This window comes from Camelina sativa, chromosome 9 (assembly GCF_030686135.1).
Source record: "Camelina sativa cultivar CO46 ecotype springtype chromosome 9, ASM3068613v1".
NCBI lineage: Eukaryota > Viridiplantae > Streptophyta > Magnoliopsida > Brassicales > Brassicaceae > Camelina > Camelina sativa.
The window spans coordinates 3061802-3077520 of record NC_141888.1 but is presented as its reverse complement, the minus strand read 5'-3'; the positions used below and the strand labels follow the sequence as shown (position 1 = coordinate 3077520).

Below are 15719 nucleotides of genomic sequence, written 5' to 3'. Positions count from 1 at the left end.
GTTCTTCTTTACAATTACCGCTTGAAGCTGTTTCCTGGAAAGCTGCGTTTCCGCTGGTCTTGTCCTTTTACTGTTCAAGAAGTCAGACCATATGGAGCTATTGTGCTGTTGAACTCCAAAGGAGAAAGATTCACTGTTAATGGCCAAAGGGTGAAACACTATTGGGCAAAAGCTGAGATACCAGACGGACACATTGTGCGTTTGGATGATGCACCCTCTGCCTAATCCGCTGCCAAGTCAAGCTAATGACTTAAAACAAGCGCTGAGTGGGAGGTGTACCACAACCTTACCTGATCTCTCTCTTCCATCTCCCATTCCATCAAGGTTCCCATGGCCAAAAGAGGAAGGTGTACCAATTCCAACAGAGAGAGAATGGCCTAAACACAAGCTTCCTGAGCTTAGCAAGCCTGAATTCATCAATAGACCAGTGGGAGTTTGGGGATATTATGAAACAATGCTTTACAATGCATGGTTGGAAGTTGAGATTGAGCCTACAAGGTTTGTTGACCCTGTCATTCTTCGTAGGTTGGGAATTCATGATGAGGTCTTGGATTTGATTGATAGGATGAGTTTAGGAACGGTATGTACTAGACAGTATGATTTGTACCCGGATTTAGTGCGGCAGTTCATGGCATCAGTTAGGATTACTTACAGAAATGAGCAAGCACCAGATGCATTTGGGGGTGAATTGCATTTCTTCATCAACGGAATGCCTTATGATATCGATTTTGCTCATTTGTGTGATGTGTTTCGTTGGACTCGTTATTATCAGAAGGTTGCTTTGCCCAAGCAATATGAGGATCTCTCTCTTTTGTGGTCTTACATAGGACTTGGTGCGTATAACTCCAAGAAGATGCTTCAATCAGAGGTCCGCCATCCTGTACTCAGATATGTTCTTAGAGCTGTTGCTACCACTTTTCAGTGCAAGATGGAGCCTAACAAGATGAGAGCTGCAGAGCTATACTTTTTGAGTTGTGGTGTTGGCAACATGATTCCTTCCATGCCCATTGGTGAGCGTCGTGATCCTATGCTCCTTAACTTTGGAGCTGTTTTCGCACACCACTTGGTTGATCTGCAGACCAAGCCATATTCGGGTAATGGAGCTAAGAAAGAGGCTGTGGGGAGCCTTATTACTGCTATCCTTCAGTTCAAGAAGGTTCCTCTTGCTGGTTATAGTGTTATCACTAGGAGACAGCTTATGGATGAGCAGTATTTGAGGAGTGCACACTGGCTGAAACCGGGTTTGTTGTGGAGGTTTATTGATGACACAGGAGAGCACTTTGTCTGCCTTCCATGACCTGATCTTACCGCCATTGGTAATGATCCTGAGCAGTTGCGTTTTCGCCCTTCACCAGATGACTATGTTGCTTATGCTCCTTCTCATCGCCATCGCACTCCGCGGACTACTTCTGCTGCTGCAGCTGCTGCTAACCCTGTTGGGGGTTTTGAGACTGGTTCTTCTTCTGGGACTGCAGCCTTTGAGTTTCCAGAGCCATCAGAGGATCCTGCTATTATGGACCAGGGTGCTCATCAGACTTATGTGGTTTCTGCTTTGCGTGCCATCTGGAATGGCATGGCTAGACTTTTCCAGTGTGGCTGCATTCGTCCTACCAGGCGTACTAGGCGCAGGTCCCCTTCGCCATCTTCACCATCTGCTGAGGATGCTGAGGATGCTGAGGATGCTGAGGATGCTGAGGATGCTGATGATACTGATGATGATGATGGTGCTGATGATGTTTCTGTTACATTTTAGCTTCTGATCATGGTTTTTCCTTATCTTTTTCCCTTTTTAGGATTGAGTCATTTTTATTCTTGCTTTGAGTCAGTTTGTGTTTGAAAGTTGTTTGGATTTATGAACCATCTATCTATCATGTTGCTTTTAACCTGTGTTTGTGTTTGAGTGCTTCTTAACAGAGTTAACATCAAAGGATTGATCCAACAAAACACAACTAACTGCAACAAACAAGGAGATTCGGCCAAAATTCACCATTCGCCGAAGGTGTCGATCGATACTGCCTTGAATGGCATCGATCGACACCGATTGGGTAACCCGAAAATCTGTTCAATTTTTCTTTCAACTTTTCAACACAATTTTTGTTTCTTGACTTTTCCCTTCTTTGATAACACTGGGGACAGTGTTGTTTAAGTCTGGGGGAGGTTAGTACTAACTACTTACTTGGTTTTTGTGTCTTGTGTCAAAACTGTATTTTATTTTATTTTATTGAGTCAAATTTTTCAAAAAAAATTCTGTTGAATTATGATCTCTAATTGATGGTTCTTGTTCTTTGGCTAACACTCTAATGATTCTTGACTAAGCTTGACCTCAGAACTGAAGTGTGGAAAGACTATGAGCTGTATCAACAATCCTGAAAGCCCTTATTCAAAGGATATCTAGTTCAACCAATGCTGCCTCAACTTTTATCAGGATTTTAACCGGACTTAATCTCTTACTTTGGGGTTGGAAATCGGTGGACTAGACTTATTCATCAGGCCATACAAGACAGTGCAATTTTTCAAAGTATGTCTCCCCTCTCTCTTCCCTTCAGTGTTTAAAAAAAAGAAAAAAAAAAGAAAAATCAGAAAAAAAGAGAAATAAAAGATGATTTTGATCAGTTTAGAGAGGTAGGTAAATTACCAGTGACCTCATTATTCTACTCTTGAGTCAAATGATCACACAAAGCTTGAAAGCGAGGGGTAGGTAAATTACCGATGACCCTGGTATTCGCTTACACCTTTGCTAAAAAAGTATAAGAAAAGAAAAAAAAAAGGAAGTGAGAAAAGGGAGAGGAAAGGAGATGTAAGAAGAATGTCTTGGCCTGAAGTATATGAATGTTGATGCTTTTCAATTGACAAAGTATATGAAGTAAGTTCTTGAGAGTCAAGGCGATGAAGAGTGCGAAGATCAGTTACCAGCAGTTGAGTGAATTCTATGTTTTCAAACCTCTTTCACAGGTTTAAGTTTCTGTTTTGCTTGAGGGCAAGCAAAGGCTAAGTCTGGGGGAGTTGATATATCATGGTTTTTACGGTTTTTAACCATGATATAAGTGTGCTTTTTGAGTCTTTTGATTTGTTTCTAGGTTATTTTTGAGTCTGTATAGGTTATTTAGGAGTTTGACACGGATGGAGCAATATGGAACAATTTGGATCATTTTGGAGCACTTTACCGAAGGAAATCAAGTTGGAGTCGGATCAGGATACTAGCATCGATCGACACTCATGTTTACCCGACGAGAGAACAACACATTTGGAAGTTTTACAAATTTGCCCAAAGTCTTCTCTAATTGCAACATAAACCCCTGGACGTATTTTAGGATGTATATATATTGTTTTTGGGTTTTGGAAACCCTTTAGTTATTTTCTAGCAGTTTTTGAGAGAAGGATATTGAGAGCTTTTGGGAGAGATAGATCTGAATTCTTTGTAGAGAGAAGATTTCTTGAACTCCCTCTTTTACTTTTAATATCTATTGCATGTTATTCAGAATTATGATTTGTGCTTTATTTAACATGTCTGAGTAATTTGCTTGTTAAGTTTAGGGTTTTTCATAGGGTTTTTATGATTTATTAGATCTGAGATTTTTAGGGTTCTTAATCTTTTATGATCTTCATCCTTTGTTGTTCTTCACAATAATTCTTGATTGATCACCTAGAATTGTTATCTTAGGGAAATAAATTGATATGACAATATAATTGTTTTCCTGATTAAACCATTGATGAGCAGAATTGTTTCTTACAAAGAGATTTGAATTAATAATTCTGTGAACTTATCTAAACCTGTTTTTAAAGCTGATTTATTACCTAGAATTTTACAAAGAGATTTAGATTTATGGTTTTAAATTTAGATAATATTTGCAGTGAGAACTGATTTATTTTACAAAAGTGTTTAGAGTTCTAGATTTGTTCTTAACTGCTTGAACCTTAATTATTTTATTGATTTAATATTTCATAATTTCCTGAGAAATTCCCTAGGCTTAACTCTTTTGATTTTCTGGATTTACAACACTTTCTTTTAAATATTTGCATTGCTTAAATTTTAATTCAATTTAACTTGTTTAGCGTAATTTACAAAACTTTACAATCTATTGTGTTTGATCTTGAGTCTCTGTGGATTCGACCCCTAAGTACTGCAGTGATCACTTGTTTGAGAGAGTAGCTCTAGGGATTAATTTGAGCTTATCAACCGCCTAGACCCATTTGGACTTTTTTAAAGAAAAACCAAGCGTTGTAATAAAACCATGCATAATGCATTATAGTTCAAGTTCCCACCTCTTTCGAGCCTTTTCAATTTTCCTAGAAACCCGAAACGAGACTCAACACTATTTATTGCTATCATTAAGTAACGTTTTAGATTCTTGAGCTCCTATTAACTATATTTTCTCCATATAAATTTCTTCTTTCCATTGTTTGTAAGTTGTAACTATACGAATAGAAATTTAAAGAAGAGCAAATCAGTTTCTTAAAAGAAAGAAGAAAAAAAAAAAAAGAGCAATAACATGGGTTTACTCGAGGCATTTTGTGCTCTCGCAAGCGCCACCAGTACTACAATAAACTACGTTGGTACTGCAAAAGCCGCCGTCAACGTTGCAATGGATTTCTTCACCATCGCTAAAACCGTCGCCGGAGCTATCGCTGAGACCGAATATGCCAGGGGGAGAGAAGATGATGTAGGATCCAAAGATGGATTAATACATTTTGAGGCCTGATGAGTTTGAATATCGACATCTAGTTATATATATTTGTTGTACGTACACTTTTTATTATTATTGTTGTAGAGTAATCCAGAGAGCGGTGAGCTACCCGATATGGTTACCTTTATAAAGGAGACTTAGGGCATCTCCAACCCCACTCTATTTTAGAGTCAAAACTCTATTATAGAGCAACATTTGCTCCAACCCTACTCTATATTTTACTCAAAATAGAAAAAATTATGTGATTGCTCTATATATAGAGTAACTCTATTCTCACCTCTATTTTTTTACACTACCTCTATTTTCAACTCTAAAATAGAGTAATACATTGGAGGAAAACAATGCTCTATTTTAGAGTTACTCTATTTTAGAGAAAAAAATAGAGATATACTGTGACAACCCGTCCCGCGGACCCCACTAGCCCACCGCTAGCTGCCCCAACGGACCGTCCGTGGACCCCACTAGCCCACCGCTAGCCGGCCCAACAGACCCCAAGCTGGGCCTGCAGGGCATCGATCCTAACCCATCATTGTGGATATCCCAATCCACCAGTAGGTTATTGGTGCGCCAGGCGTTCCTCGAACCCTGGTCCTCACTCTTTAACAACCTTCCCACAGGACAAGCTGTCACCAATTGATCTGATCGATGCCCTGCAGGGCCAGCTTGGAGTCCGTTGGGATGGCTAGCAGTGGGCTAGCAGGGTCCACGGACGTCAATTGGTGACAGCTTGTCCTGTGGGAAGGTTGTTAATGGGTGAGGACTAGGGTTTGAGGAACGCCTGGCGCACCAATAACCTACTGGTGGATTAGGATATCCACAGTGATGGGTTAGGATCGATGCCCTGCAGGGCCAGCTTGGAGTCTGTTGGACCGGCTAGCAGTGGGCTAGCAGGGTCCACAGACGGTCCGTTGGGGCAGCTAGCGGTGGGCTAGTGGGGTCCACGGAACGGGTTGTCACATATACGTTGGAGATGGTCTTATAAACATAAATCGAATGGGACATTTGTCTACAAAAAGGCGGAGGAGATTGCTCGGAGATGTAGAGAGTTAATGGAGCAACAAAAAGTAATACGAACGACTCAAGCTGATGATTCTCGGGGTGACTACTCGCTCATTCAATCGGAGAAAGACGATAGTTTTTGCTCGGTAAGTTTTGTTAGAAATTTTTGTCTTTAATTTACTTACAATCGATGCACATAAAATAAAAATTACTTAAATTCTTACCTTAAATATATGTTATATGTAGCAAGCCAAGATTAGGAAGGAAGGAAGGTTCGCAGTGGCTGTGGGATCCATTCTATTTTATGGAGAGATAGGACAAAGTTCATCTTCCCAATCCTACGAAGAAAAGTATCTCCAAACGCAACAAGAGCTTACTGAAGCTAAACTACAGATTCAAGAGTTGGACCGGAAATACGAAGATGTTGCATATTGGAATCAGATAATGACCCAACTTCACCCTAATTTGATCCCGCCATCTCAACGCAACCCAACTAAAACCGAAAATGTCAAGGATAAAACCGATCATATCACATTTGATTTATGAGAATACTTTTTTGGTTTTTGTTTTTCATATTTGAATATTTTGAAACATATTGAGTTTAGTATTAATTTTAATTTTTGTAACTTAGATCTGTTTTTTTTTTCAAAAAATTATTTTGGTTTTTCATAATGGGCCAGATATTCATCAGAGCAGTTTTTGACAAAAATTTCTGACTAATTCTCCCTTTTCCCAACAACTAGGTGCTTTCCCACGCAACGCGTGGGTTGTAGTGTAGTTGGCACTTTCTTGTTTTTTTTTTGGTCTTTTTCATTTTCTCTTTTGTATTATTTCGTTTTAATTAGGCATATACGGGCTTTGCCATCACTTTTATTTATACACTATATGTTTATACATTTCGTTCAGATGTGTATAATTGTGGCGTTTACTTTTTATGAATTATGAAGATGTTGTTTCTTGCTTTTGAGGATCCAATCTTATCATTGACAGATATTGTTTCTAATACATTTATTGTATTATAGATTTTTTAATTAACTGCTTATGTAAACCCTTCATACGTTGATGTTGCAATAATAAGTTATTTTTTAAAAATATCTTTCATGTAAGTGATTATGTTTGTATGCCCATGTTTTGGTCTAATATCAATAAAATCGTTTCTGTTTTTCTTTAGTTGGCTTTGAAACCAATATTGAGTTAAGCAAATAATGGGTCGAATTATAGTGTTAATAAGTAATATAAATTCTTATGTATATATATTGTATATATGTGACTATAAATTTAGCTAACTAAAAAATTATGTAATATTTAAATACAATCTTGAACATATATATATATATATTTTTTTTTATTTGTGGGAGGAATGTATGAAATTATTGGATAGAAGTTATTTTTGAGTTAAATGACCTTTAATGTCTTTAAAGTGAGTTAAATATTAATAAATTTTTATATGTGTCTTGACTTTTTTAAAAAGGAATACCAAGTGTTTCCTTCCAAATTTGAAGTGATATAGTATTTTAGTTTTTTTATATGATTTTATGAACTTCAATGTAAAAGTTTTTCAAAGTAATAAGTACACTCACTGATTGAATTATAAAATTTGGAGAAATGTTTATTTCGTTTAATCATCTGCTCTTTTAAATAATTTAAATAAGTATGTTGTTATTCCTACAAATAGGACAACATATATTATAGTTTAACCATGGAGTTAAGCAATAGAAATGGAACTTGTGATTGCAAGACAAAATGCTTATATGTTACACATTGATCGTTTAAAAATGAATAGGAACATCTAATTCTCAAATAAAGTTGACTGTTTTGTTAAAACCAACATATGTGAATTTAAATTTAACTATGCAAATTTTAAAAATAAATATGAATAGATTAGAAAGGCAAGAAATATAAAAGAAATATTTTTTTATATAAATAAAATAAAAATTGAAAACAATGTTAAATATATATAATACTTTCTACATTAAAATATAAAATCAAACTCTTACAAGTTACAACACATATGAGATATAACAATATTTGATATTGGTAGGAAAGGAAGGGAGAATGTTTACTATAAGATGGTAATCCAAATTAGATAATGGAGATGAATCTTTAAAAAATAGAACAATGTAATATATATATATATATATAATACTTTCTAAATTAAAATATAGAATCAAACTCTTACAACACATATGAGATATAACAACATTTGATATTGGTGGGAGAGGAAGAGAGAATGATTATTTATAAGATAATAATCCAAATTAGATAAAGGAGATAAATCTTTTAAAATAAGAACAATGTAAAATATATATCATGTAGTCTCTAAAATTAAAATTTAGCATTAACAATTTACAATGATATTTCATTTTTTTTTTACAACCCATACAACAAAAATAAGAAATCAAAAATAACAAAAAAAAATGAAAAATGATTTGAGGTATTGTAGAAGAGAATGAGAGAATGTGAAAATGAGATAGTAAAAGAATGTCAATATGAGAGAATGATAGATTGAGAGAATGCTTATTTATATGATAAGAAATGATGGAAGTTACATTTAGAACTATGAAGTTACAATAGTAATTTATTGTGTTTGAATAGAATTGAGTGGTAGAATATGATTAATGCATAATTTATTTTATTTTCAGTTATAATTTTATGTTAATGTGTGAGTTAAATGTATTGTGTTTATTGGATCTTAAATATTGTTTAAAGCAATTAGAAAGCAAATAAAAAATAAACAAAATTAGAAAACATTAAATGAAAATCAACCAATAAGGAGAGACCAAAACCTTACTTTTATATATATGATATATTGCTTTAAACTTTGAAATGAGAAATATATTATAAACAATAATTTTACATGAGAAATATATTAATTTAGCTAACCAAAATATGAATATAAGTTTAGCCAACCAAATTAAATAAAAAATATTAAAATTTAACCAAAAATAATTTCTCTTGAAAGATAATAAGTTAGTAGGAGGAATGAATTAATGTACAATTATTGGATAGGAGTTACATTTGAGTTAAATGGAGTTACATGTCTTTAATTATAAATAAATATTTTAATTTTTTATAACCTAAAATAAAAGGAATACCAAGTGGTTGAATCAAAATTCACATGATTTGGTTGTTTGTTGATATAAACTCAACACTTACACATACTATTTCAAAATAAAAAATATTACTTTTTAAGTGACAAACTAAATTAGTTTTCTTATAAAATTATATGAATTTTTCAATCTCAATAATTTTTAAAATCCCAAGGATAACTAATATTTTTTTGGTTTTCACTCATCAATTTAATTTATAGTGCTAGATTTCATACTAATGATTTCATCTTTAGAAAAAATTAGTGAAATGATATTTTAAAAATTATATTATATTTTTATATTTAAGTTCCAGTTGAATATGTTTTGTTTATTGGATCATTTTTTATTTTGATTAAAGACACAAAAAACCAATTGTTTAATTATGTTCTTTTTGTTTTCAAAAACCTCAAATCATAAAATATATATATATATATATATATATATATATATATATATATATATATATATTATATTGATCTCTGCAGATTTAACAATTGGATCACAAAACAAAATAGTCTTTATAAATGGATAAATGGATAATTATATTGATCTTTAAATATTATATTTATCTTTATAAATTATTTAAAATGATACATGAATATGTGAGATAACCAGAGACATAATAGATAATTACATATGGATCATTTCAACTTTATGATCTTATTGTGTGGTGAATATTGTAAGGAAGTATAAAAATAATGACTTATAAGATGTTCATATAAAATAGAAAATGGAGATAAACATTTTAAAAGATTAAAATAAATATATAAGATATACATATCATACAAACTCTAAAATTAAGCTTTTACAATGATATTTGATTTGATTTTTTATAACCCATACAACAACAATAACAAAAAAAAATACAAAACAAAACAAAACAAAACAAAAAAGAGATTTGAGAGTAGTGGAAGAAGATGAGAGAATGAAAGAGTGATAGACTAAGAGAATAAGATAATGAGTATTTATAGGAAGAGAAATGATGAAAGATTACATTTAGAAAAATGAGAGTTACAATTCTAATTTATTGTTTTGTTTTAATACAATTGATTAATACAACTTAGTGGGGAAATAAAGTTAATGCATAATTTATAGGGAGTAGCTATAAAGATTTCAGTTTTATATTATGTGAGTTAAATGTGAAAATTAATTGTTTTAAATTTGTGTTTTAATATAATTTTTTTTTTGTTAAAATTGCATTGCCAAGTGGACCAATAAGGAGAGATTGAAATTCTACTTTTATATATATGATATGTGAGTTAAATGTGAAAATTAATTGTTTTAAATTTGTGTTTTAATATAATTTTTTTTTGTTAAAATTGCATTGCCAAGTGGACCAATAAGGAGAGACTGAAACTCTACTTTTATATATATAATTATTTAGTCAGAATTATCTCACACACCGATGACTACTTTGGTCAGCCACTTTCTATTTTTCAAAATAATCAATTTACTTTTCTAAAGAATAATGTTTTAAAATAATCTTAATAAAGATAAAGATAAAAATAGAGAGTTTCAATTTTTTCAAAAACCAATTTAAATGATTTTTTTTCTTTCTTAAAATCATATTTTGAGCATCGTTTTAATTTCGTAAATATTCAAAAAGAGCAATGCACAAAACGAGAAGTTTGTTTTGCAATTGACAAAAAAATGTTTGTTTTATCAATATAGTTCTAAAAAAGTTTAGTTGGAAATTTAATTTTTAGAAAGTGTACAACAGAAAAACAAAAACACACATGCAAACACAAAAAAGAAGCTAGGCCTATGAACCAGATTATACAAACCAGAAGAGGCACGAAAGAACGAGACAAACCAATATATATTGGCGTCCTCATGAGTAGGTTTTAGTTGATTTTATTAAAGTGAACATCAATTCTCAAAATTTCTGTTTCTTTCTTCTTCATTTTTTTTTCTTTTTTTTTGGCAGCAACTTTTATCACATTGCCATCATGGATGTCACACTTCCTCAGTAAAAGTAAAATCTGAAAATTGTGATTATCAAATATTCATCAAAATGAGCGACAACAATAGTAACAACAACAACGAGAAGGAAGACACTTCCTATCTTGGAATCGCCTTGGCGGTCATAGGCGTGGTCGGAGCTGTTGCAAGTTTATTCTCCGGAATGGGTTCGGGAGCTGACAAGAAGACAATGAAGGCACCAGGAAAGGATGGTCGAATTTTAAGGGATGTTTTCGAAAGAGACCCGAAAGGCTATTTTCGAGACCTGCGTCAAAAATAAATAATTGAGTATGTGGAATTATTATTTTCGGGTTCCTATTATATGATTAAATAAGAAGAAGAGGAATAGCAATTCTAGCTAGTATAAAAAAAAAAAAAAAAAAAAAAAAAAAAAAAAAAAAAAAAAAAAAAAATTCTAGCTAGTTTCCATGTGTCATATCAATTCCCAGCCATCCTTGATTATGTATCTCCATCCTCTATCTTTTACACGTTTACTTTGCAGACTTTCATGCAGTTAATTAACCTCATAAATCTACCGTTTGGTATTCTAAAAAGTAAAAACATTTATTTTATTTAATCATTTGTTTAATAATGGAACGTTAAATATATATCAGCTAATCAACTGAACAAAACAATCAAAACGCATTTGGACTTTTTAAAAGAAAAACCAAACGTTGAAATAAAACCTACCTCGATCTTCGTTTGAGTCTTTTCAAATTTCCTAGAAACCTTCATTAACTATTTCAGTATTTCTTGCATGCATGAATTTATTTTTCCATAAATTTTAGTACCGTGTGAAACACTGAAACTATATACTCCCTTCGTTTCAAAATATAGGATGTTTTAGAGAAGTTTGTTGTTTCATAATATATGATGTTTTCAAATTTCAATACAATTTTTAGATTAGTTTATTACTCCCTTTGTTTCACAAAGAGTGTTATTTTGGCCTGATTTTTTTGTTTCAAATTAAGTGTCATTTTAGATTTTCAATGTAATATTAAGCATAAATTTCCAACTTTAACCTCATATTCATTGAAGAATATCAAGAGTCAATATCAATTTTAAGGGTATAAGAGATATTTAAATATGTTTTCTTAATTTGTATGTAAAGTGTCAAAATGACACTTATTATGAAACAGAGGGAGTATTTTATATTATGCAATATTGTTTCTGATTGGTTGAACTTGCTAAAAGTAAAATCTTCTTAATCTGTGTGCTTTGCTTAAAACATCCTATATTTTGAAACGGAGGGAGCACTTTATATCATTGTAGCCATTGTTAGCATAGAAATAGAAAATTTAAGAAGAGTAACCAGTCTCTTAAAAAAGTAAAAAAAAAAAACAAAAAAAAGGATCAATAACATGAGTTTCCTCCTCGAGTTATTGAGTGCTCTCGCAAGCGCTACCGGTACTACAATAAACCACGTCAGTACTGCAAAAGCCGCCGTCAATGTTGCAATGGATGTCTATGCTATCACTAAAACTATCGCCGGAGCTATCTCTGAAGCCAAACCTGTTCCAGGTAAAAAGGGCGGTAAAGGATCCAAAGATGGATGACGCTTGCATGAACGTATATTATGTGACTGAATATTACTCCCTCTGTTTCATATTAAGTGTCATTTTAGAGTTTCTCTCACATATTAAGAAAATCATTAAATTTTCTATTTTACCCCTTATTAATATATTAATCAATTTTTTTTATTGGTGTATACATTAAATTAGTAGGGATAAAATTAGAAAATTTACCAAACATATACATTGGAAATATAAAGTGACACTTATTTTGTAACAAAATAATCAGTCTAAAATGACACTTAATATGAAACAGAGGGAATAGTAATAATATAAAGATTTCATATGATGAATCATTTATTTATGTCTCTTCTCATGTTCTGTTTCCTAACATTTAGTATTTGATTACGCATTCATATATATTTAAATTTAAACATAGATATGTGTTTGAATATTACGGGCCTACTGTGATAATAAATACTCCCTCTGTTTCATAAAGAGTGTCATTTTGACCAACTACACACAAATTAAGAAAAATTTGAATTATACATATATACCCCTATTTAATGAGCAATTTCTCATTTAAATCTAATAGAAAAAGCTTTGGGTTAAGGGTAAATTTGAAAATTTGATATTAAAAATCACATTGGAAATATAAAGTGACAATCTTTGTGAAACAAAAAAAAATACTCCAGAATGACACTCTTTGTGAAACAGAGGGAGTACGTCTTAAATCTTCAGATATAACATGTAGAAAACATAATCTACAACAACATGCAAACAGAAGCAAAACAAAATTGATACTCCATGCAAACCGAAGCAAATTGATACAACATTTTCTTCTTTTATTTTAAAATCACTATGAGAAGAAGGTTTTGTACCATGCACATACTTTTAAATGATATTTCAAACACCTAGAATTTTAAAATTGTAATTTATATCTGTCCAGTCATTGTAATGGAAAAAAAAAACACAAAAATGTAGCGGTTGGTTCGATAAATGAATGTATACATCGGTATTTATGAAGGCAACAGAACAAAAAAAACATTCAAATTCCCAAGACGTCTTTCCAAGAGTGTATCTAACGTTTGCTTAGAAACCCGAAACGAGTTTCAAACAGAATCATCCAATTACAAAATCCTCGAGTCCTCTCAACTCTGAATTGTTCTAGAAAATTGAAATTATTTTTCAATAAATCAGCCAAGCAAATCTTGACCTCCTATTATTCGTTGTTCCAATGAGGCAATAAATTTCAGTATTCCATACAATACAACTATATGTGCAAACAATTCAACTATATATGTATCACATAATTGCTCTTTCCAAAAAAAACTAGAAGAATAAAGAAGATAAATCAAATCTCATGGGTCTCCTTGGTATTATAGTCCTGTGTATTCTCGCTCTAATAGGCATCAACGCCAGTTTCACAATAACCGCCGTCACAACTTCAGTCATCACCGCCGGAGCTGTCGCCAAAACATGTGTTTACCGGTTTCAATTCGGGCGTGGAGGAGGAAATATAGGAATTGGTAATCATCTCGCAACGTATGAACGTAGTATGTTGAAGTGATAATATTACTTCGATTTATATTACTTCTTATGATGAAACTTTAATAATATGATAAGATAGTTTCATATGAAACACCAATAATAAAATCATTTTGCTATATGTAACTTCTCATCTGCTTATAGCTTTTTTTGTTTTTGTTGAATCTTGATAAAGCTTTATATTTTGATGCTGAACACAATTGAGCAAACGCTGACAAATAAGTCTTTACATGATATCAAATTAATTCTTTTGACGAATACAGACCATCAATCATTAATCATATCCATGGACATGTATTTTTTTAGAAGATTCGTTTCGATTACAAAATAAAACAGGGTTTTGGTATCAACGTGGTGTGGTGTAATGAAAAAAATTAAGCCAAGAGCCAGAAATCTTTGTGACGTTTCGTGGTGATCAAGTAACCTCCATTGTTACTTTTCTTCCTTACGGCAATAGCCATACAATCAGAGTTATGAATGCAATACTCAACAACTCCTCCTCCCATTCCTCCCTTTGCACGCCATTTCCAGATTACGCGCCATTTCGAGGTTCTCTTTCTCTGCCCTAAAACCAAAACGCCTGCCCCTTGTTTCTTTGCTTCCTCAACTATCGTCTTCCCTTTCTCCTCTGCCGTCTCCACCACCACTATCTCCGTTTTGACCTGAAAATAAAACCCACACAAATTAACTCTAGTGTCAAAGAAGGAGAACTTTGGAATCATCAATATCAGTTCGTTTGTAACCAAGAGAGCTTACGTTAGGTTTCTTCAGTTGGCAAAAGTTCTTCAATGGATGAACTAGTTCATGAGCCCTTGAGTTTCTCTCCCTTTGTGTCTCATCTATAGCTATTAACCATAGTATACACATTAGTTAATTAGAGACTTATGTCAAAGCATATGCTAATTCTCGGCTTAGTCAATTCCGGTCCAAATATTCCTAACAAACAAAATAAATACGGAAATAGTAAAATCAAATTTACGACCGAAAATTTTGTTCAATGAGATTTGGAAAAAAAAAAAAGTAAAAATAAATGGTTTTTCTCGTTTTTTTTTTTTTTGTGGAAAAAAGAAAATTAATTTAGATTTATGCTTTTTCTAATTAACAATCTGTAAGACTAACACAAAGTTTTTATGAAAAACACTTATAACAATGCACCCTAAAATTAGATTTTTTTTTTAAAAAACAAAAAAAAAACTGACATTGGGCCGCACAAGCGCAAAACAAAATCTGAGGCCCGATTAGCCTAATAACCCAAAAGAGTCGGTTCTCATATTTTATTCAGGCAAGATAGAATATGGTTCCAGTTTTGGCTCTAAGGTTCATGTCATCTCTTAACTTGGAGGTTTAGTGAATTCAAGACATAAAGTATATATAAAATTATTAGTATAGATACCTTGTCCTACGGGTGTTCTTGTAACATGGAGGAGAGTGATATTGTCTTCATCTTGCACACAATGTGTTAATGCCCATTGAAGAGCATTCTTTGATTGTGAAGTTGTGTCCACAACAACCATCACTTTCCTCCCACTCTCCACTTGAACTGCTCCTTCACCATTCTTATTAGCTTCCTCTGCTTTCAGATTCTTACTATGCTTCGAACCGTTCTTTTTTGAACCAGAAGCACTTCCTTCGTCTAATGATTTGCTCGACGATGATCCTCCTTTGAATGATGTCCTGATCTTATTCACCCAATACCCAGCTGGTTTCCCCATTCTCTGAGTTTCTTGTGTTTCTTCTCTGTTCTCTTTGAGACATTCTCGTTGTGTTTTAAATACTGTTATGTTTGTGTTTGGTTTTGGTTGGAGCCATTTCTTGAACGTGCGTACCATGAAAAATTAAATTTAAAAGCATGTTTTGGACTTGTTCAATATAATCCAACTTGGCAAAATTATCATAGTTTTATATACATTTTAGTTATCCACATC

General features: G+C 32.6%; 1 protein-coding gene across 1 annotated transcript; it reads right to left on the bottom strand.

The window, feature by feature from the left end:
• Positions 1-14006: 14006 nt before the first annotated feature.
• On the bottom strand, positions 14007-15535 carry LOC104710286 (universal stress protein PHOS32-like). Its single transcript, XM_087464738.1, has 3 exons — positions 15188-15535; positions 14551-14639; positions 14007-14456 (listed from the first exon to the last, which is right to left on the bottom strand). Exons 1-3 carry the CDS (start codon positions 15504-15506, stop codon positions 14169-14171), a joined length of 696 nt encoding a protein of 231 aa, XP_087320864.1. The 5' UTR covers positions 15507-15535; the 3' UTR covers positions 14007-14168.
• Positions 15536-15719: the final 184 nt, after the last annotated feature.

Coding starts and splice junctions, on each gene's coding strand:
- LOC104710286 (XM_087464738.1), bottom strand. CDS start 15,506: ATGGGGAAACCAGCTGGGTATTGGGTGAATAAGATCAGGACATCATTC. Junction 14,640..15,187: donor AAGAACACCCGTAGGACAAG/GTATCTATACTA, acceptor TATGGTTAATAG/CTATAGATGAGACACAAAGG. Junction 14,457..14,550: donor GCCAACTGAAGAAACCTAAC/GTAAGCTCTCTT, acceptor TTTTATTTTCAG/GTCAAAACGGAGATAGTGGT.